The sequence below is a fragment of the Myripristis murdjan genome, chromosome 8 (assembly GCF_902150065.1).
Source record: "Myripristis murdjan chromosome 8, fMyrMur1.1, whole genome shotgun sequence".
Lineage (NCBI taxonomy): Eukaryota > Metazoa > Chordata > Actinopteri > Holocentriformes > Holocentridae > Myripristis > Myripristis murdjan.
This window is the reverse complement of record NC_043987.1, coordinates 12,624,862-12,648,316: the sequence shown is the minus strand read 5'-3', so window position 1 is coordinate 12,648,316 and position 23,455 is coordinate 12,624,862. Positions and strand designations below refer to the sequence as shown.

The following is a 23,455-nucleotide window of genomic DNA, read 5'->3' as shown; positions in this document are numbered from 1 at the left end:
TTTTTACCTCGTACCTTCACAACCTCAGTGTATAATCCTAAAATGACTGAATCGTGTGTGGATGTAGCTGGGGGACACGCGGAGTGAGATTTCTGCTGTGAACTCTCACAGACACCGTGGCGGAACGATACAGAAAAGGAAGTCGGTTCCGCACGGACCGTATTAGCACACACACTCGCGTCCAAAATGTAAACAGAAGCGGGAAACGTTGCAGTGAGCCTAATGAGGCTTTTCCAATGTCAGTCTCAGTCTCAAAGGGTCATACCGCTACATAAGTCATCATGGCCGATATCTTGACACATGTATTCAGGACTTTTATTCCAGAGGCGGGTCTGACGAAGGATGTTAAACTCATCAGTCCGTCGTCCACAGCCTGCAGTACGCTGATGGTCGGGGAGCGGAGCGTCAGCCGCTCTGTGCTGCTGCTGGCGGCCGTGACCGCAGCCTCGGAGATGGACAGCAAAGTGTTCTTCTTCACCCAGACTCAGATCCAGAGCCTGCCAGTGTCTCTTCAGAGCTGCATCCCTAACCTGAGCCCAGAAACTTTGAAGGTAGCCAGTGTCTTTCCATATTCTTCCCGTCAGTCAACCATTTTCCTCTAGGGGTGGGAGAAATCGATTCACTTAATTCCTTTTTTTTTATATACATTTTTTTAAATCACTGAACTGATTTAAAGTAAATATATTGGTATTATATGTAACTAGAAGACCTAAGGGGTCCCTTGACCTCTGACCTCCAGGTATCTGAATGCAAATGGTTTCCATGGGCACCCACGGGTCTCCCCTTTGCAGACATGCCCACCTGGTGCTAATCATTTGCAGTTTGGGACAAACACTATGCAGGTTTTTGCATTCATGCATATATATGTGGTATTTGGCCTATTATTAAATGTTGAATTTGTGTAGACTGGGACCTAAACAGTGTTGGATTTGCATACATTTGGTTTGACTGGAAAGCTGAGACTCGTGTGGATTCAATGAGCCACATTTGATTCATGTGAGATGATGTTAGTCCCCATAGTAGCTATTTCATTGTAGTGAGACCATTTTAAAAAACTTGACATCACTGCTGACCTATTGTGACCTTTAGGATAATCACAGCTTCATGAATCTGTACAACCACAAACTAGAGGATAATTCAAAAAACATAAATTGCAGTAAAATTTTGTACCCAATCACAATACTTAAGACTCACAATACGTATTGAATCGGTACCTAAGTATCATGATAGCATTGTCTTGAGAGATCAGCATATCTTCCCAGCCCTGTAATCTACTGCCGCCTGTCAAACCAAAAGTTTTGCTCATGGTGATAAGTTTGATGAAGGCAAGGATAAGGAAGTAAGCAATCCATACATGTAGACTATAAGGAGATTTTTTATGGGTTCATAGCGGTTGACTGTCATACTTTTCAAGTCAGTCATCAAACTTTTGATAACTGGCTTAATTATGATAGGAAGGGTTATGATAAGTAGGAGATAGGCGTAATTATCATTTTGTCCTGTGGCTGGATGATATGGGCAATTCAAATATCACAGTATTTGTCATTTTTGGGCTGACTACTGTGCATTCATAAGGCATTTATAGACAGGAGATTTCTGATAAACAGTAACAATAAACACATAGTAATGTGAATGCGAATATGATGACCAGGCAGGTAGAGACAAACAATAGAACAGTTAGAACAGCCTAAAAAGTTCAGAAAATTACATTCCTTTACTATAATGTAGCCTTCAAAACCAGGAAAAGACAACACTTATGTCATCATAATATTATGATATCCAAAATCCCAGATGATATCTAGCCTTGTATCAGAATATTGATATCTATTGCCCAGCTGTTTTGAGAAAATGCATTTTCTTTAACAAAGAATCTCGTCACTCAATGTTTTGTCTGTCTTTCTAGAAAATCAAGTTTTCCTATCCCAGGACTGTTGAGGACCTACTTCAGCAAGTGGCTTCCCTTCATGAGACGGTCAGCACGGCTCCCACGCCTCCCTCACTGGTCATAGTTGACAGACTGGAGGGCTACCTGCACGGCTCTGCAGGGAGCAGCAGCCACACGGGATTTCACCAAGGTGAGCAGTCCTGTGCTGCACATGTGTCTGCGCTGCTGTGCGACACGGCTGCATTTCTCACACAAATCCTAGAGCAGCGGGGCTCAAGCTCGGCCCCATGCCGCGTCATCGCCTCGTACCACTCTGAGCTGCAGGCCGGGTCAGCCAGTGGAGAACTCCCAGCCCCAGACCCCATCCTTGCTGTCCTTGACCGCTATTTCCAGGTGCGTTGTACTCTGGACAGAGACAGAAGCTGCAAAGCCACAGCAGCTGGACTACAGGAGCTGTGGCACATTTTCCTCTCTGGGACGGGACTCACAGAGGCCTCTCCAGCCAAGGGATCTGAGGTCAGAAATGTGGGTGTGGCCCATGAGTGGCAGTTGGTCATTTTTCCTGATGGATTAATGGAGTTTACATTGGTTTGAACATGTGCAGATCAGTGACTTTACTAGTATGTGAACAACTGAAGTCCACATGTATTTCCAGGGAATGTTTTTATTCATCGCTTCTGTTGCTTTTCAGAGATAACCTTGTTTTAAATTTAGGAGGCATTATACTCACCTTGGAGCAGAAAAGGCTTCAACCACTGTTACACTGTATTTCAAACACAGCATTATTTTTTTTTTGATGAAGGGACAGCTCTGTTATGAGCAAAAAACTATTTCCAGCCGTGCCTTTCCATCTGTTTAACTGTGTGCTGTGATAAAAACCAATCTTCTCCCAAGCAGTGTTGCCTCATCACTTACACCTGATATTCACCCAAAGACACCGTGTCCTTCTTCTGCTTTCATGTTTAATGAGTGAAAAATGTATATGACAAGGTTTTACAAACATATCAATGAAAATTTACACTGACAATATAAAAGTTGACACTGCAAAATTTTACAACCTTGATTTAGAATACTGGATCAATTATCTATGTGAGACACCAAGCTTCTTTTGCCGGTATCACAGTAAAATCACAGTAAAAGAGAGAAAACAATGATTGCATAATGACCTCATTATGAAGAACTGTGATTATTTCAATTATTGCTGCAAATCAAAGAAATAGAAAAAAAAAACATTTTTAACTAAACTAAAGGGAAGATAATCAAAAGTATGCATTTTAAAAAGGAGACATCTGAGTGACAAAGTAATACCTACTCCTTGTAGCTGGGGGGAAGAAACTTCAAAGCAACATTCAGACTGGAATGTGGAACCAGCCACAATATAACTAAGTTTAATATCAACATAACTTAGTGGCGAGTCCACATGGTTCATATTTCATCACTCAGTCTGCAGATCTGGCAAAATATATCCATGTTTGACATAACTATCACGGTTGATTCTTTATAGTCCACATTTCAGTCTTGGTGAATGCAGCTTTAAGTTATTTAAAGTCATAAACACTTATCTTACAATTGATAATAAAATTAATTTACAAGGATGAACATTGTTAGGTTTACACATACCTATAGTCCTCTGAAGATTGCAATGATTAAAAACACAGGGCAGCAAACAATCCTTCGAATACTGCAATCAATATTCAGGATTCATTTGGATCAAACAAGACAAGAAAGAGCTGCAACCAAAATCACCAGATTTGAACATTGCCTTAATGCTTCCCTGCACAGCCTACAGTAGCTCTTTTTTCATTTATGCAGGAAGTTGATGTTGAGGAAATGGTCACAACTCGGCGATTTGATCACTCCCTGAAATTACTGCAATACACAATAGACAAAAATCACAAAGTATTTACAAATGCAATGAGTTTTATTAGTATTTGGAAAATGACACAATGGCTGACTCAACTGTGTTCAAGTAAAGGCTGTGAGATTAAATTTGAGGGTGATTTTAAGGCAAATCAGATGTTAAGATTTAGTTAAGACCTAAAGTACTTTTTGTTCAGGGCCCTGCTTTTCTGGGTGTAAAACTCAAGTTTGTTAACTGCTCATCCAGTGACTTAAAATATCCTCATATCACTGCTGACAGTCAGTGTGTCATTTCACTGTCAATATAATGAGTACACAGCTCAGATATCAGTGAGTCACTACTCAAATACTTAAGACTTGCATTCCAGCAAAGATAGAAAAACTCATGTATTGACCTACAGGACTAACAACATACAAATGAATTCATATGGAGACATTTGGTGTCACATTATCAGTGTTTCCAGTGTAAATCACAGCTGCCATTTACATATAACTATATTGTCCAGTACAGATGGGGGATTTTTTGTAATCCAGTGGAGAAAAGGTGAATCCATATCCAGCAGACTCTCCTTCCTGTGTGTCTCAGGGCCTTTTTAGCTTACATTTTGGTGTCAGGCTGCCTCAATCAGACTCGATCCTTTTTACACTCGTCAATGAGAGGCTATGTAGCTTTGAAGACGCAAACTTTCTTCATTGTTTCAGAGCCCGTTTCAAGCCTTAGTCAGTGTGTGGCCCATTGCTCAGCCTAGCTCCCGGTCAGCAGTCATCATGAACAGGGCGCTGCCTTGTCAGTAAGGGTCTTCTGTGGGCAGGGATCTCATTTTTGTACTCGTTCGCATAGATAACCACTTTCCCAATGTCGTCCACCCGGCTGGAGCTCATGGGGCTGTAATCCATAGAGACCCCAGAGTCGGCCACCACCATGTAAGTGTACCCATGGCCTTTGGGTGGCCACGTGTGGTTTGGGTACTCAAAGCTGGACTCGGACGAAAGGCGACCCGAGCCGGAGCTCTGCTGTAAAGAGCCCATGTCAGAGTGCGATTCGGATGATACGTTCCTCATGGAGGCAAAAAGCACCTCCAGCGGTGCAGTCTCCTCAAGAATATCATCCAGGTGCTCATCCCCACTGTGGTTGTTGGCATTGAGGGTGACGTAGGCATCTTGGGACTCTAGTAGCGAGGACTGAGAGCAGGGGGCAGGCTGCCGGTGGAGTGTCTGTAATTGATCCATCAGCCACTGGTCATGAGGCATGCCTCGCCACTGTCCCATCAACGCTGAATCGACCTGCCCCAGCCTCTTCTCCTCGTCCAGCCCTCCCTCCTCCTCCTGCTCGTCTCTGTCTGTGGCTAAGACCCTGGAGGCCTTGGATGGCAGAGCAGGGGAGGGCAGTGAGGGGCTCAGGCTGAGCTCTGAGAGGACCTCCAGAGGGGAAGGACTCTCCTCAGGGTAGAAGAAAACTGGAGTCAGCCACAGGCCTCCATTGGTCTGGCCCAACCACTCCTAGAAACAAACAGGATAAAGGCATTAATACTAGATAAAAATGTCTTTTCTCTCAAATTAAGCCATGGAGCTGGAATTCTGCCTAGGCTTCTTAAGAACCACTTTAATCCATTGCATATTGTAGTTTTTAAAATATTTTTTCTTACCTGAAAGTCCCCACCATAAACAGTAAAGAGACCTTGGAACTTGCTCTCCGGGTTTGGAATGGCAGGCCAAATCTTTTTTATAAGAAAACTGAAAACAAGATGAAGATACATCACAAAATGTAATTCATAGTTAGATAGACAGGTAGATATACTTTACTGAAATATATATCTTTTGAAAAATTAATACAACAAATAACATTAACTTAAGAAGCGCAATACAAAGAATATGAGAATAAAACATTGCAATAAAAATGTATACTTATTTTTACTTATATACTTATTTTTTTTGTGTGTGTGTGTGTGTGTGTGTGTGTGTGTGTGCACCCATGACTGACTGACCTGCGATGGGACAGAAGCACAGTGAGTGACAGCACAATGAGGATGAGGGAGATGATGAGGCTCAAAGACACAATAAGAGGGTCGAGGTCTGGAGGAGACACAAAATGGTTAAACCAAAGAACAGGATGGACAAAACAGCATTATAAAGCAAATCATTATGAAAAACAAAAAACAAAATTGAGAATGATTTTCCACCATGAAAACATCATATAAAGGGATTTACACACACTTTAGAAACACAGCATCAACAAGTGGCACTTCATATTCCATTTTGGCTCCTTTAAGGTGTGTTTAGTTGTGATGTGCTGTTGGCATTGCATGATAGAGTCAAGTGAGTTTCTCTGCAAAGAGAGAACACATTTTCTTATTGTATGCCATACTTTGCTATATGAATGAACACCCACCTGCAGGCAGTGTGTTGGTGAGCACTGGGTCACTCCAGGCACTCCAGTAGCCGTTGTAGCTAATCCCATCCAGCTTTACACGCACTCGCACACTGTACTGCGTGCCCGGCTGCAGGCCCCTCAGGATCAGCTCTGAACTGGCTCGGACCACCTCCACCTGAAGGAAGCAGAGAAACAGCCCTCAGCTCTCTGGTGTGTGTCTACGTGTGGACTTGCTGAGGGAGAAACTTGCTGCTTGCAACAGAGTATTGAGATCATGCAGTACATTAGAGGAAAGTGCTATGCCATACCTGCTCCGTCTGGCTGTCTGCTGGAGCGTAGCTGACCTCGTACATCATGCTGTCATCCATGTACTTGAGAGGAGGAGGCACCCAGCTCACCCTCAGCTGACCCTGCTCACCGTTGTTGCTCACTGTCACATTGGCAGGAGGGTTGAGCAGAACTGTCACATACAGATACAAAGGAGGTGGGCAGTTAGACTGGATTTCCAAGGAAATAATGCAAAAAAGAGCCCAATCATCTTCCTCACAAATCAGCTGTGCACCGAGATAGTGCTGCGCTACATGCAGTAATGTCCACTGTATATTTTGTATAAGGCAAGGATGCATATCAGAAAGAAGGAGTGACAGGGCCAATTCGCTCAAATAATGGGGCACAGCATATTCCCAACCCATCTTCCTCACTGTTAACTTTGAACACGTCACTCTGCGGGGCTAGTGCTCTATTTTGCACTTACAGACAAGCTCAATGAGGAGGCTGCGGTTGTGGATCAGTAGTCCTTGTCGATGAACTTGGATGTCCATTTGGACAAACATCTGTGTTCGGTTCAGATGGCAGACGTACAGCCTCTTACCGTCTGCTGTGTGCAGGGCCCTCAGCGGACACTTGCTGCTGTTTTCATTTCTAGCAAAGATGAAGAGGACAGAGTTTAACCCTCCTATTATGTTTGGGGTCAATTTGACCCCAGTCAATGTTTAACGTCTCTAAATAAATGATTAACATCATTTTTTTTGCTTCATATTTAATGACTTTTCCTAATGTAATGTGTACTACTGGGTAAACATGAAATTCACATGATGATATGTTTTCAATGTCCTGTACACACTTTGTACGCATCGGTTGTAAATAACAAAAATCTTCACTTGGAAATAATATAAAGCCATTAAAACACCAATAATTAATATTTCTTTCCGATTTTAGGTCAGTCAGTTAGATTTTATGGTGATTTGCATATTTTTTCCAAAGTCACGTAATAGGAACACTGGATGTATAAGTGGGGGTGGGGGAGAGTTATTTTTTATTTAAAGGGCTATTTAGGTAGTCAACAAAGAAACATAAACTACCTGGCACATAAACTTTGGTAATAATTTTAGTTATAATAATGTTGTGGAGGTTTAAACTGCTGGAGTCAAATTGACCCCAAACATAAAAGATGTTTGTAAATTTGAACATAACAGGAGCAGTGGCAGTTAAGCAGTGGCATTGTTCAATTCAAGTGTTGTGTTCAGCTGCTTGAATGAGGCCAAGTGGAATTCTCAATTATGTTGGTTAGGTGCTTTTTTTTTTTTTTTGGTCATAATATATTGTATTGAAGAATCTGTCCCGGTGTTTCCCTCCATTCCTGATTTACTAACCCTGACAGAATTTAAGTAGCATTATTTTCAAGGGAGAGTATTTGTGTCACATGATGGTGTAAATACTGTTTCAGAGGCTTTTCTACCCTGCCAAGAATGAAGCTGTGGAGGGAGACACTGTTACATATTGACTATCCACAGCTTCAATACAAAAATATCAAAATCAGCCCTCTACACACCATGGCCATGCTGTGGACACAAACCCACTGGCTCCACATGGTTTGCTGCCATGTACACCTCCCTCTACATGACTCACTGGTAGGTGTATGTGAAGGAGTACTGATCCACAGAGCCCGTCGTCTCCTCATCCTCTTCCCAGAAGCAGGTGAAGTCCTTTCTGCCTTCAGCAAAGCACTTTGGGTTTTCTGGCTCCTCACGCAGCAGCATGGAGGCTGGAGAGAGGAGAGGAGGATCAGGCAGGTGGAAACAGCAGACATGATGACCATGTGGACCGGCAGGCAATAGCTTTTTTGCTTGCTTCTTTAAGTTATTCATCATATCTAGTCCTATAGTACATCATCAATCACATATTACAGGACAAAGATGTGGAAAAAAATCACAAGTTAATAAGTTTCAATGAGTTAATTTGCTTAAAACACAGTGATATATGCAAGAAGTTTTAGGGTCCACTTTTAAGAAAATAGTTGATACAGTCTGACAAATTTTACCACTTTTTTCATATAGGCTACTTATCTGTTTTTGTTTTTATCACACTAGGAAACATTTCAGCCTACCTTTCCTTTCTAAATCCTGTGCGCCCTGGACGATGGAAGCTGTCTGAATGCAGAATAACAGAGAGAGCACCAACAATTGGCGCAGGTGATCATATGTCATCCTTTTGTCTTCTCTGTGAACAGAAAGACTTTGGCCTTCTGTTGTCCGCCCGCATAACTGGAGTACAAACGCGTCTTCTGTGGTCCTCACCGTGCGTCGGCTTGTTTTTGGAGATACCATGGAGAGCGCAACGCGGTTACGCGCCTGTATCACGGAGATAAGGTGCAGAGGGCCAAACTGTTTACTTTTGCCTTTTAAGTCAGCGAGGAGGTGGGGCCAGATCGGCGTTACAAAACTTTTTACACACTTTTTGTGGGCGGGAACCAGGCGCTCATTGATGTTTACGACTTGTGTGTACAAGAGCGAGTGAGACGGTGGAAATGTGACGTCCTGTGCGTAAAGGACGCTCGGCAAGAGTGTGCTTGAAAGAAACAAAGAAAGAAACACAGGTCGGTAGATAGATAGATAGATAGATAGATAGATAGATAGATAGATAGATAGATAGATAGATAGATAGATAGATAGATAGAAACACAGACAACAGAGGTAGGGGTCGTGTGCGCAAGCGGGCTAAAGGAAACCGCACATGGAGCCAGTGCACTAACGCACCGAGGCAGTGGACCTAAACGGTTTCTTATCTGCATGCTACACCCATGTTTTCTTCGCCGGACCTGTTATCTGTACCAGGCACCTCTTCTTCTTGTCCCGTGATAAGCACGGGGCTAGCGACCCATTCCCGGCAGTTTAAATAATATTCAGCGCCTCTTTCCCTTTCGAAAACACAAGTGAAACCCCAGATTGTGAGTTCAAAGCACGTGGGGGTTTTGGACGGACGCTGGTTTGCAGGCGCAAACCGTTTCCTCCAGCGATTTCATATGCAAAAAAACAACCTATAAATTGTTCATTTTGTACACAAACTAGGAAATTGCATTTGTTCACTGATTAGGTTTTCATGTGACTCTTGTGTAAGGGTTACATCATTTGAGGGAGGAGGACTAATGACCAGGGCAGCTGGTGGGGTGAAAAGCTGCCTCTAGTCTATGTTTTCAACAAATTCAGACAGTGACACCTTTGTGCTGAATTCAGATTTGAATGATGACACTTGAGTTAAAGTAGGCTTCAGATAATGACACCTCTGAGTTACATTCAGCTTCAGATGAAGACGCCTCTGAGTCTGCTCTGTTGAGTTGCAACTCTGGATGATGACACTTTTGAACCGGCTTTGCATTAGATGACGAAACTTTTCAGCTCGGTGACATTCAGCTCTAGATGATGACACATATAAGCCATCTTGGTTGGAATTTAGCTTGCAAGTAGATGCTCTGCACAGAGAAGGTGGCTGTGGTTTACTGACTGGTAGGTGACAGGAAATTGGGGACCAGGAAATCTGTAGGCCTATTGTTGTGGAAGACAATGGCAGAGTGTGGTTTCTCTGGTTCCTCAGATAAAACATAACAAAAGCACTGGCTTAGTGTGGTGAGGTCAGGAATAGGATGTATGGCCATAAATCATAGATGTTGCCATCACCACAAAGACAAACCAGCCATGTTGTGAACACTTTGTGTGTGCATGAGGTTTTATGAGTTTTATGAGTTTATGAGTTTATGAGGAGACAATCAATTTGGATTATTCTCACCATTTCCCTTTTTGTAATGAATGTAGTCTTTATTTTCAGACACACATTTCAACATATTCAATTTAAACTTAGAAATGCAATTTCTAACAATGTTTGCATCTACCATGTTCAGAGCCTGAAAGAAAGGGGATCGATTACCTGCATGTGACACAAAACAAGTGGATCTCCCTTTTTCTTTTATTTTAGAAACACAAAGCTACTAATCTGGAATGCAACACAATATAAAACAAAACAATCTGAATAACACAAGAAAACCTTCCAAATTCACATCTCCAGATGCCATAAACTAATTTGTATAAGAGGGAATATGTTGTTTTTTTTTTTTTTAAATGAATTAGTGGTTACTACTTCAGCATCAGTAGAGAGTTTAGCGCAATAGTGCCAAGAACAACTTCACAATATTCAATTCATATTCCAGCAGCAGACATTATAATATCCTTCACCCACACAACAGTACAGCGCTTCATGACTGATAACCCTTCTTTCCGTTTAAACACATTGCAAAACTGCTCAGTGCATTATACAGATGGTGTAATACCGATTTAGTGTCATGAATCAGCACTCAGACCTCAACCTTGTATATGTTCCCCTTATGGTTAAACTCGTGTGCCATAAATAAAGCTCATTATGGAGTGATGTAAGGTGCAGATGAAATGATATTAGCTATCTTCTATCTCTAACAGCATATCAGTAATCAACAGCACACAATGACAGCAGAGATAACAGAGCACAGCCTTAGACAATAGGAGGGAGTGGGGTGACCAGTTGTTGGTGGATATGGCCCAGCCCCTGAGCTGCAGAGAGGGGTTTTGGCATGGTGAAGTTGCTATCATGGTGCAGAGGCTGTGGTTGACACTAACTGACAACCAGTAGTTAGCACGTGGACTGTGATAGTGAAATAGCTCTACATGTGTGGAAGAACAAGACAGAGAAGAAACAGTGCTGATGCATTTGTTGATCCATATCTCCATGAACAGATCTTCCATTGGCTTAGACAAGTTCTCCATCTGTTGTACAGCCCAAAGACTTTGAATTTATTCAACCTCACGCATAAGGGTATTATTATAAGCAAGGCAAGTTTATACATTCAATACAGAACTAGAACAACAAAAAAAATTGTATAACGTGCACTGTTGCACCAGTTACAAACATATTCATCTCATTGATTATGTGGACCAAATTTCCCTCCTTTTTGTTTACTTCAGTGGAAATGAAAAGTAATAACAGCTATTACAGTAATGTGATATATATATTTAAACATAGGCCCTATAGGCTAGCAGTTCCAATTGCTCTCATTCTGCACATTTTCATTTGATAATTGTGTAGTTGAGGACATGAACTCATCCTGATCCTCCCTTTCTGATGAACTGCACTGCAGTTGCACACAACAAGTATCAACTCAGAAACAAAAACAGTAGGTTACCACTTTTGTAAATATTCAGTTAAACAGTGTAGTAGGTTAACTATTTTGCCATGCTGCAGTAAGGGAGCAGTGTGTGTGCATGCAGTGTGTTATGACGAGAGCATGTGTGAAAGAAAGAATACAGTCCTCAGGAAACTGTGGCCCAAAAGGGTGCATGAGGACATGACATGTTGCAGGTCATGTGACCTGTACGCGTGTCACAAATGTTAAATGGCTTCCTTATGCTGGCAAAATCCCAGAGCACACGTCTTGTGCAATATTGCTCTGATGCTGAGAAAAGGCCAGAATAATTCACATTTTACTAAAACCATTTTCCTCTGGCTTTCTGGTAAAAGGGAATCTCAACTTTAGTGCACAGTACAAGATCAGGATTAAATGATTAAGAAGAAGCACTGAGGGAGGCAAAGCCAGTGCAAGACTAGCATAAGACTGAATAAGTCATTACGACAATACATATGAAGCTGATTTTCTTGATAATCACAATGATCAGATTTTGCTTTTTCATGTTGTTCCATAGCCAGGAAAAGAAGCGCAATCCATATTATTATGTTGAGACATACAGTATATAACACCTGATAATCATACAACAGGGAAATTATTTAGTGGAAGAAAGGCAGCACCAGCATACAAAACACTGAACCCTAAAAACAAGACAACAACAAGGCTTACATTCATTCTCGCCACTGAATTTCATTTGGCCATGCTGTGCTGACAGGTGTATATGAAGGGACTATAAATTATTTTTTACAATAACTGGTGCAGATAAGACAAATTCTGATTGCGTTCAATGACTGAGAGAATCCAATTTCTTTTACCATCATTATAAAACTGTATTAAATTTCAGGTGGAGTGTCTAAACTGTAAATAAAAGCCCAAATCAAGAGCATCGGTTACAGCTAAAAACCTCAAACATAAAAATGACCCCAAAAGTACAACAAACTGCGAACACTGCAATTACTGAGACTAGCATTTTCCATCACTGGCTGACAGAACAAGCATTTTGCTTGAAAAGTAAAGCCACCAAAACAAAGGAACTAAAGAGGAGAGGCGCCGGATTGACTTCATGTGGTCAAGGCAGTTGGTGTAGGGGTGTGGGGTGTACAGGGTGGGCTTTACTGGGGTATCAGCTCCGCGCAGAACTAAAATGTCAAGGCCATGGAGTGCAACATGAAAGAGGGAATAGAAGGGTGTGTGTGTATGTGTGCATGAGAGAAAGAGAAAGAGAAAGAGAGAGAGGGAGAAGGACAGATAGAAACAGAGTGGGGAAACGACAGGAAAGGAGAAGGCCAGAGAGAGTGGTGTGGACGTGCTGATGGGTTATCTCAGGCTTTCTTTGGGCTGTGGGAGAGGAGAGCCGGAGAGCGAGAGGGAGGTGCAGCACTTTCCACAGTTGAGGCACAGTGAACGACTTGGCCTTTGTGTGTATGAGTAATTGTGTATGTGTGTGTGCATGTGTGTTGGGGGACTTGGCACGAAGGCAGATGGTTTAGCAAGCGCAGGAACCCTGGCTCTCTGGAGGCGAGTCCTGAAGGCCCTGGTTCCTGTGGTTGGATATGAGGTTGATGTCTCCCTCCATGCTCTCGTTCATCTTCTCACAGATGACGTCCACCAGACGCTCAAACACCTGCTTGACGTTGATGTTGTCCTTAGCGCTGGCCTCGAAGAACTGGAAACCTGAAGGGGAATGGTTATGTCAACATAAGAACATGAGATGGTGATCACAAGAACATTTGATTTGATTTAATTTATTTTGGGCCAAACATATTTTAAAACATCAACACGTTAGCCACAAGATGATGTTTGAAAGTAATAAAATTCTTATTCCAATGTACAGTACTTCTTGATGTGAGACAAATAATGCATATTAGACACTAGTATTATAGTACATAGGAACAAATGAGGAGTAAGTGCATAAAAGATGCACATACAAGAGGACACAAGTGTTTAGGAGCATTAACAAGAATAGCGTTGTTGCTGTTTTTGAACAAATCAACTTTTTTCATATTCAAATAAGCAGTTAAAGGTAAGTACTATAGCTGATATGTGGTTCAGTGTGGAGGTCAGTTTTAAAAGGAACATGCTAAGTTGCTACGTATTAACTTGGTGATTCAATGAACTGTTATAACAGCTTCCTGTGGTGACATGGCTGTACTATATGAAATCTTAGTATTAGTTTTTTTTCCTCAGAACTTTGGACAACCAGAGCACAAGGACTTTCTTGGATTTTAACTAAGTATGACTGGTTAAGTATAAAGTGAGTTGTGTAATTGGAGCAGGTCAGTGGTAGGCTCAGAGTTTTATAACAGCAGAAACAGTGAGTCTGCTGCTAACTAACTTCAATAATGCTGACAAAAAGAAACAGAACAATGAATAAAAATATATTTGTAAAACAAAATTTTAGATATTTTAATACTTTAATATTTTTTTAATACTGGAGAAGGCAGACTGCAGCTGTAAATCTTCCTCACCTAGCTCCTCTGCCAGTCTCTGACTGTCCTCGGTGGGCACAAGCCTGTCATCCTCCAGGTCACACTTGTTACCAACTAGGATCACCTGGGCGTTGTCCCATGAGTACGTCTTGATCTGGGTCGCCCTGTAGGATGGAGACAAGATGGACTTTTGCAGTTCCAGGACTTTCAAGGAACAGACATTTTGTTTATTTAAAATACGCTGTTGTAGTCTACATTTGGGCTTCTCTGTTTCACTTACCAGTCCTGAACTGCATTGAAGGAGTCCTGGTTGGTGATGTCATACATAAGCAAGAAGCCCATGGCTCCTCTGTAGTAGGCTGTGGTGATGGTGCGGTAGCGCTCCTGTCCTGCTGTGTCCTGTATTCAAGAACACACACACACAAAATACAAAAATACATTTTATATCAAATTTTGACATAATTTGTAAAAACATTTCTTAAAACATCTATATTAATTGTTCCTCTGTGATCAACCTCAACATGTTTTATGTTTTGAACCACAGGAGGGCAATATTGTCCAAATTATGGCCTTGGTGTGCACTGCTACGCTTATCAGGTACTAGTCTCTTATGTGTTGCCACTGATAAACGTAGAACAAATGTAACACTGCGGTAGGAGTACATATTGTGTAAGAGACTACTCCAATACGAGTGTCTCAAACAATACAAAAACACAGTGAGACTAGAGAAACAGTGGTTATTTCAGACTGACGTGGTGACATCAGTGGCTATTTATTGAGTGTCCTGGTTTAACAATGTGACTGGTGGGCAGGTAAGCCCATCAAAATTCCACTCTGTCAAATTAATAATGAGAGGGATATATTTAGAGGGTTTTGCTATCAAAGTGATGTCATCCCCCTTGTTAAGGCCTGCTTATATGTAGGCTGTCAAACTTGCTTTTATAGCGTGTGTTGTCTATGTGTTTCGTGTGGAGCATTACATCATCTTTATGCACTGTGGCATGTTAATCTACTGTAAAACCAAATGTCCCATGACGGAGGATACATAACATCTTTATCTCCAATCAGTGCTAGGACTAACTCCTTAAAACACCTTTTTTACTGATTTATCCATTTTACCCCACAGATAAACCAGGAGATGTCAAAAGGGAGATGGACAGTCAATGAAGACAGCAACTTGCAGTGTCATGGCACATCAATGGCCCATGAAATATTAACACTCAACTATAAACATCTATGATGAAAGGCCAGGTCATAACAGCAAAGCCATACCTTGTCTCAAATACAATATTTTCTAGCATCTGAGCAAGCTACATATCTAGTTTAATCGAGTAAAAGAGGTAGTTACATACATCTTGTGTATTGGGATATTAGAAGATGATTGCTTTTGCTTTATGCTCATACAATGATTATAACTTTACAGTTACACCAGATACCCTCATGAGTTTTTCTCAGATCTTGTGTACTGACAAATACAAGGATAAGCCACATAGCTGTAACAAGACCGTGAGGGTAAGACTGTGCTCTCTGAAACCTTTATATATCTCTCCTTCCAGAGTGTTTGAGTTCATTACCACATCAAAATGTCACTGGCTCCTGTCTGCACAATCACACAGGAGATGGCATATAGATATGCGCCCCCCTCATCATCATTTCTCACCAAACAACAAGGATTTGTTGCTTGCGCCAATAATGCAGCAGGCTGATAAAATACAGAGGAGGGAGTGTTGCAGAGTCACAAGAGGTGTGGCTCTCCGAGCTGTGTTGCCTCCCAGCCACGGTGGCCTGTTTATCGGAAACATCTTCTAATTAAGTGGAGGGTGCATGTGATGTCACAGTCAACGGCCTGAAGCAGGTTAGCGGGCGCAAAAGCAAACACTGATAAACACATGGACACACACAGAAAAGGAGCAAACAGGTCAAACAGGTGAAGAGATTGAGTTGGCACGGCAACTCCCCAAGCCAAAGCCCACTCTGATGGTTACTTGGTAACCTGTGTGAGTCCTTAATTTGCATGTGTGTGTAAGTGTGTGTGTGTTTTCCTCACTGATCCTCCCCTCACAGTGCGGAGGAAGGGGGTGTTGCCCAGGTAACCAGGGGCCATTTAGGTTTATGAATGTTCCATTACAACCAGGACTGCTCTGGATTGTCAGCCCAAATGATCCTTCTCAATTTTCAAAACGGACAAGACACAGAGCGGTTTGCTGAGAGTCCTGGTGTGCCTGCCTACAGACACAACAGGAAGAGAGTGAGATATAAGGAGACTTACTTGCTTACCCCAGCTGTATTCTTTTATTCTCTCAAACCCAATAGTCTCAGAGTCTACCTCCTGCCAGTGGCTGTTTTTGTTTCAGTTAACTATGAAATATTCCAGGTCCATCCTTATCTGGTTCATGCACACTTGATCAAATATTTGTCAGGATAATGGGACTTGTATCCAAACAGAGAGTCTCCAGGGTTGCAATAATCAACTACAGCCAATAGGCAAAGGCAGGTCCTTTAAGCAGATGCATGATGACAGGAGGGAGTTAAAACAGGCTGAGGGTCTGAGACATTGACGTCACTGGGACCCTGATCTTTACGCATGTGTCACCTGTTTTTACATTAGCTGCCCACTCAAAGTGGTAGAACAAACCGGCTTTAATCCCCAAGCTACAACACACAGTCTGTGTGTGGGAGCTCATATGTGTGTGTTAGTTTGTGTATGAAAAAGATCGCATGTCACATCAACAATTTATGTCAGTGTGCACAATACATATGCCTGTGGCCTGTGTCTGTATGCAATTTAGATTGTGTGTCAAGACCATGTGGTGTGTTATCAGGCTGAACTGTTTCCATGTAGCACAAAAGGGAAGCTGGCAGCTGGCAAGAGTGGGATATCAACAATATTCTTTTTCTAAAAGGCCTGGTGAAATCTCTTACAGATGGTGTTCAGCAGAAGCAACAGGGCTAACATGAGTTTAACAGCCAGGAAAGCTCATCAAACAGTTGATCATTAACACAACATACCTCTACGTTTGTATTTCCAAGGGAGGGCTCATAGTAAGACATGCCTGCTGGTCCCACACCCTTTAAATACACTGCTATGGTAGCACTACAGCATATCTTTTTTTGTGTCTCCGTCAAACACTAAATAGGGAACTTCCTCTGCTTCCTGAATTTGGGAAATACCAGGTCCTTTTGTCTTTACACTGCGGCCACATGCTTCCATCACCAGTAGGCTATACAAAACCATGCAAAGTATGCTCTCCTTTTAAAGGACCCTCCCAGTGATTTTGAATGTTTGGCCCCTTTACTACAATTTATCCACATTTTACATTGCAACAAACCATTTTGACAGTGATGAGTCATATAGGAATACTAAAGATTTCATAACACATAATCAAAATCCCTCCATTTTCAAATTTGAATGTTTGGTTCAAACACCCACTTAATAATCTTCTGCTTCTACGGCAAAAAAAAAGTTGTCACCATTTGTAACCCATGGAACTGTTTCCTGTGTGAAGCAAATGTTTCCCCAGGGACTATGTTCCCTGGTGGAGGGAGCGTTCACTTTGTCCAATTTCAAGCCATCAAAACACAACAGTGCTGTTGCTTTTAGGGAAACTAATGTGGACGGTGATGGAATACTGGTGTGAAGAAAGTCTCTGAAAGTTTATTTTCATATTGTAGTGGAATGAATGGAAACAAATGGCTGAACAAATGGTAGGAAAATTATATTGGAGTTTAAAATATCTTGCTTCAGGAAAATTAGTAGAAAGTATTGTATTTATATTTTGTAGATGTTATGCTAAAGAGGCAAAACCATTGGTGTGGTATATAGTGAATATTGATGCCCACATCCTCAGCTGGTAGCACAAGACTGCACGCAACTAAAACGACATGTCACTTATGGTAGAAACTGGGTTAGTCAGGTACGTGACTGTGTGTTTTGGTGTGGGCTGCTTTGCTGCTAATTCATCTTGATCACTGAATAATACAGTGAATGTTGGTCCAAATGAATCATGTGTTTAAACAGCCTAAACAATGTGTAGGAGTGGGATTTGCACCACAGGGCCTGGACTTTTCATTATAAGGAAGGTACATTTTGACAAATTAAAGTCAACATAAAACTCAGCAGCAGGATTAAGACCTAAAGGAAGGGTATATTAACAAAATCAGTGACGATGAAACTTCAAGAATGACTCAATACCGAGCTAGATTGTATTTTAAAGTAATGCACACAGCAGACACAATGCTAATTACTCACTGAATGACACCGTCAATCAATAGTGAAGCCCCTCAATCAGACTAACACAATATATCCACTCTGTCATTCACTCACCCAGATCTGCAGTTTGATCCTCTTGTCGTTGCGGAAGACAGTCTTGACCTTGAAGTCGATGCCCACTGTGCTGACGAAGGCAGAGGTGAAGGAGTCGTCTGCGTACCGGAACAGGAAGGAGGTTTTGCCCACACTGCTGTTGCCAATGATCAGCAACTTGAACATGTAATCAAAGTTCTGGTCGGCAGCATCCTTCTGGGACGGCTGCTGCTGGAGCCGCGAGTCACTTGATGCCATCTAGAGAGGAATGGGAAAGTACAAATAATCATGAAATCAATCTTGAAACCTACTCAACACAAGGCATTCAGCAGATGCATTTATCCAAGGTGCCTTACAGCGCCATGTTTATATTCAGTTTTTAAGAAATCAAACCCCTGACTGGCATCGTTAATGCCATATAGTTATCATTTGTCTGATACTGAGTCAAAGCTTGCACTGGTGAAAGTCTCATCTCTGCTCAGTGTGTGTAGATGGTTTGTTCAAGTGAAAAAAACAGCACTTAGAGTAAGTTTAGAGCGGCTTACTCTTATGTTCTTAAATAAAGGGAAGCAAACCCATCTGCTTAATGATACCCATTCATCTCAGCATCGTCTCTACCAGCGGCAGGTATGAGATTTCTTGCCATTAGGCCTTTTAGTGTCAGTCATCCAAACAGCAATAGGAGAACAAGCAGCAGCACATCTATGAGAGTGAAAAGGAGAGCAGAGCCCTAACCACTTCTATTCTCCATCTTCTCTCCCTGCAGCTGATAAATCGGTGTGGCTCGGCCCTGCCTCTCTCTGGTGAGACTTGTCTCCGTGGAGACCAGACTAGAACTCAGCTGCCAGCCAGACCCATTAGTGGTGAAGGCAGTCGCTTCACTCAGCTTTTAACTGGCCAGATGGAGTTCTCCACAGCAGGACAGACATATCTATCACACTACCAAGGGCTATGGAGAGAGGAGAGGAGAGGAGAGGAGAGGAGAGGAGAGGAGAGGAGAGGAGAGGAGAGGAGGAGAAGAGAGGAGAGGAGGAGAGGAGGAGAGGAGGAGAGGAGGAGAGGAGGAGTCTCACTATCGTGTTAATCACAGAAGCCCTGGCAAAAATCTTTAACTGTGTGTGCCCATGTTTATTCGCACAGTAATTACAGTGCCAGTGTGTGAGAAGGTGCAGAAATGGTCATCAATTACATACTGGTGGACTTTGTATAAATTTGTGTGTGTCCAACAAGAAATTAAGTAGCAAGCGCAGATAATATGATAAAGATATTCACTCATTTGCCATTTTAATATTTTTTAGGTGTTAAGATACAGAAATGGAACAACTCAGTTCATCAGTGTACTGATTAAGGATCATGATCTAAACTGAACTAAAAGTAATAAAGAAATAAATAATATAAGACTTTGACTTTGGTCTAAACTGATATGAAATGCTTTGATTAAACTCGCTCACAATTAAAAAAAACAAAACAAAACAAAACAAAACAAAAAAATACAAAATCCAGAGTAATACAAACTGCAATCTTCTTTTTCAATTCTTCTTCTTTTTCAAGTATTTTTTGCAATAAATCATGTTTGTAATTCTCTTTCCTGATTTTATGTAATACTGTAAAACTGATGCTGTGTGAGGAACACTTTGTAATGTTGAAAACTCCATATTTTTCATATTGATTGCTGTGCAATGTTGAAAATCTATCAAGATTATAATGAAGTCTGCTATAAATGAAGAGTTGTTTTGTGCATACTTTCCTGCACTTTTCTTATCAAAAACTATATCAAGACCAATTATTTGAAAGCGTCTTCTTAGATTAAATGAAGTTAATTAATGTTCTCAACCTTTCAAGGACCATTTAACTCTGGGTTCAAGCAATATCATTAAAATCAGCTTAACTGCAGTTGAAAAGTTTTCATGTGATTGCAGAAAAACACACTCAACTTCCACTAAGCCATGAGCCAGATGTTCAACATCCAGCAGCCTGTGACATCTATTACCTTCAGTACTGGTTAATTTTGTAATAATACACTATAATTACAATTTACTTCCAAGGAGAGCACAACACATAATCTTGTCAAGCTCAACTGCTGAATCTGAATCCTATGCCTCATGAACACATTCCCTGCAGACTCAAAGTTGATTGCATAAACTCCCATTCCAAAAGAAATGCCAGAACACAGACTAAGTCACACCTCCCGACTCTGTAATCTCAAAACATTGGCTGTATAATCCCATGTCGCATGACAGCTATACTTTGAGGGTCTCTGGAGGTCTAAAAAAGCCATTCATGTGAGCACTTAGACACCCCACACAATGAATCCAACCACGAGAAACCATGTTGTTTTTTTATTTAAATTCCCACTCTCTCCCCTCACAAAACAAGACTGGGATAAACACGATCACATGTCCTCCCAAGTTTACAGAGCAGCACAGGGTGCCTGGAGGCAAATAAGAGTGCCCAACACAGACTTCTGTTTGATACTTCCTCAAATGGCTTACCACCTTTTTATAAGCACACAAACATATTAGACAGGCATACAATCAAGATACAAGGCAAAGTCTCATTTACTGGATTCAGTTTTACTGTTGTGGTGCTACTCTGCCTCTGTGGTGCAGCATCAAGTTCCTACTGAGTGTGTAGGCTATTATTCAAACAGATTGACGTGTTGGCTCTTCCTCAGACATGGATTTGTGATTTAAAGCAATGCCGTTGTTATTCTAAAGTGTTATTCCCTCATAGGCTCCATGTTGTGTGATGTTTAGAGGCACTGTAGAGCAACAGCGGCACTTTATAAACACACAATCAGGTTACACTAGGCAGCTGGTGATGAATCTGATAAGGTGCACTACACCACCATCTGCCATTAGACCAGGACACACATCTCTGAGGGGGCAGGCAATGCCCATTTCCCCATGCACAAAAAAAAAAAAAAATCGGTGTAGTGAAGCTATCCATTTACTGAGCAGCAGCAGGGATGAAAATGGGAGTCTGTTTCATGGTACACTAGAGCAGCATTATCTTGAGTAAAACAAATAGAGGCCATTATGGTGGTGCGGTCAGGTCCTTCAGCTGGCACTGTTTGCTGAGCCAAGAGACATTTTTTTTTCCAAGGATGGCGAAGTCATGACCTAATTGACTTGTATTCATTCTCTACAGCCTTTCTCTAATCTTTGCCATAACCAACTTACACCTAACCCTAACATTAACTTTAACCTGAACAGTAGCCTAAACCAATAAGGCAATACGACAAATCAAATGACTTCGCAATCCTTGGAAAAAAAAAATGTGTCAGTCAGGAGTCAGGCTACAAGACGCACAGGAAACGGCCAATATTGATTAGTTGGCAGCTGTCACATCTGTTCCCTCATAATGGGATGACTGACCACAAACAAAGACCACTTACAATGGCTTGGGAGATTAGTTTAGTGTTGAAAAACCAGACTTTTCGATGTGAAATACAGCACATTTCTCCAGGTTATGAGTCTGAGTAGACAGAACCTGGCAGGAGCTTTTGAGGAACATTAAAAAAAAAAAAAAAATAGACGAGCATGTTTTGCGGGGGATAAGACGAAGAAAACAAAAAAGAAAGCTTACTAGCCATATGTTAAATGTGAATTGTGTGAGCGAAGATGTCAGGTGGAATTATCACTCGGTCAGGAAGGGAAAATGAGTGCGGCGGCAGGGGAGGCAGAAAGCAGGAAAACCTCTGTCTGCACTCTTCCCGACTTCCTCCAACTTCACTTACCTTGGGAAACGTCCCAGTCGCTTTCCTTTTCTTAGTGTCCGACAATGACACAACAGGCTGTTCAAGGTCCGACTAGTGAAAGTAGGAAAAGTGCGCCTGAAATCCCCAGTTCCGCTCCGGCAGCCAGCAAACCGCAGCCGCAGACCTGCTTTCCTAGACAGTTTTCCTCTCGGCGTTTTTTTTTTTTTTTTTTTTTTTTCACGGAATGGAGCAGCTCCCGGATCTCGACTGTGTACAGAAGCTGTTAATGTTGCTGCCACTCGTACTGTCTCCGCAGCTCCCTCTGTGATAGTACAGCAACACGGACAGACATTGGTTTTTAAGGTGAAGCAGCCTCCCCGGGCTACGAGGCTGTGTCAACCAACTGGAGAGGCTGTTTCCAACGCGCGTGCACCTGTGCGTGCGTGCGTCCACTGAGGCGACGCACCTAGACACGCGCACACACGAGACAAATTACTGTAGTATTCACATAACATTTCTAACGGGATTTTATACACTTATTAACTCCTATAACATCACTATAATGTTTGTAAATTATTGATACTGTCCTCCCAAAGGCCATTACAGGAACATACTGTTGTTTGGGTACACTTCATTATTGTTAGAGATGGTGGAAAGATTACTGTGAGGAAGGTGAATAATCATAGCTGATTAAAAAAAAAAAAAAAAAAAAAAAGTTAAGTGGAATTGCCCTGTTTCAACATCAAACCAAAAGGTTTTGATAAATTATGCATTCTAGTTGGATCTCTGTATATTTTTTGTTAATCTTAGGTGCCCATCCATGCTGAGATCAGACAATTGCAAATTAGGTCTAAATTTCCAGAGTTGAGTTAATGAAGTTGCATTTATAAGCAGTGATCTGCAGTGTGCCAGACTCATAATTAATTTAACACACCATCTAAATGCAGGGCTTATGCGCAAGCTCAAATAATAGGTCTTGCTCTTACAGCAGTTCATATTCAGCATGTTGTACTGTTGCACTACCAGTATAAGGCATATTAAACACACACACACGATCAAATTCATTTCCTTTGTGGGTCAGGAATGAAGGAGGATGGTGGAACTGGTCTACTTCAAGTCCAATATACTTCCTTTTGTTTCCCTACTTCCTCGTGTTTTACTATGCACACCCATGGCAGAGGAATTCAAAAAACTTCACGGTGGGTTTCCTCCACGATCTTAATCTCCTCAACTGACTGTTCTCAATAATCCACCTTGTTTTTATGTATATTTTGGCTACTAATACAGATGTTTGAGTCATATGGAGCCTATGGACAGAACAGTTCACTCAAAATCTTACTTTGCTCTGTAATTTCAAGAGAAGACAAGTGGATAAACTTGTTCTTTGGTAAAATGAAGGGTATTTCCTGATGCCAATGCTGC

General features: G+C 41.7%; 3 protein-coding genes across 3 annotated transcripts; 1 reads left to right on the top strand and 2 right to left on the bottom strand.

Annotated features, from left to right (window-relative positions):
• Positions 1–2: 2 nt before the first annotated feature.
• Positions 3–2,797, top strand: swsap1 (SWIM-type zinc finger 7 associated protein 1). Its single transcript, XM_030058354.1, has 2 exons — positions 3–551; positions 1,904–2,797. The coding sequence occupies exons 1-2, from the start codon at positions 282–284 to the stop codon at positions 2,477–2,479; spliced, it is 846 nt and encodes a 281-aa protein (XP_029914214.1). The 5' UTR covers positions 3–281; the 3' UTR covers positions 2,480–2,797.
• Positions 2,798–2,845: 48 nt separating this feature from the next.
• On the bottom strand, positions 2,846–8,778 carry epor (erythropoietin receptor). Its single transcript, XM_030058353.1, has 8 exons — positions 8,503–8,778; positions 8,025–8,160; positions 6,871–7,037; positions 6,425–6,576; positions 6,135–6,291; positions 5,731–5,818; positions 5,392–5,479; positions 2,846–5,245 (listed from the first exon to the last, which is right to left on the bottom strand). The coding sequence occupies exons 1-8, from the start codon at positions 8,720–8,722 to the stop codon at positions 4,502–4,504; spliced, it is 1,752 nt and encodes a 583-aa protein (XP_029914213.1). The 5' UTR covers positions 8,723–8,778; the 3' UTR covers positions 2,846–4,501.
• Positions 8,779–10,451: 1,673 nt separating this feature from the next.
• rab3db (RAB3D, member RAS oncogene family, b) lies at positions 10,452–22,418 on the bottom strand. The gene is made up of 5 exons (XM_030058653.1): positions 22,073–22,418; positions 18,355–18,591; positions 14,311–14,429; positions 14,070–14,194; positions 10,452–13,275 (listed from the first exon to the last, which is right to left on the bottom strand). The coding sequence occupies exons 2-5, from the start codon at positions 18,589–18,591 to the stop codon at positions 13,088–13,090; spliced, it is 669 nt and encodes a 222-aa protein (XP_029914513.1). The 5' UTR covers positions 22,073–22,418; the 3' UTR covers positions 10,452–13,087.
• Positions 22,419–23,455: the final 1,037 nt, after the last annotated feature.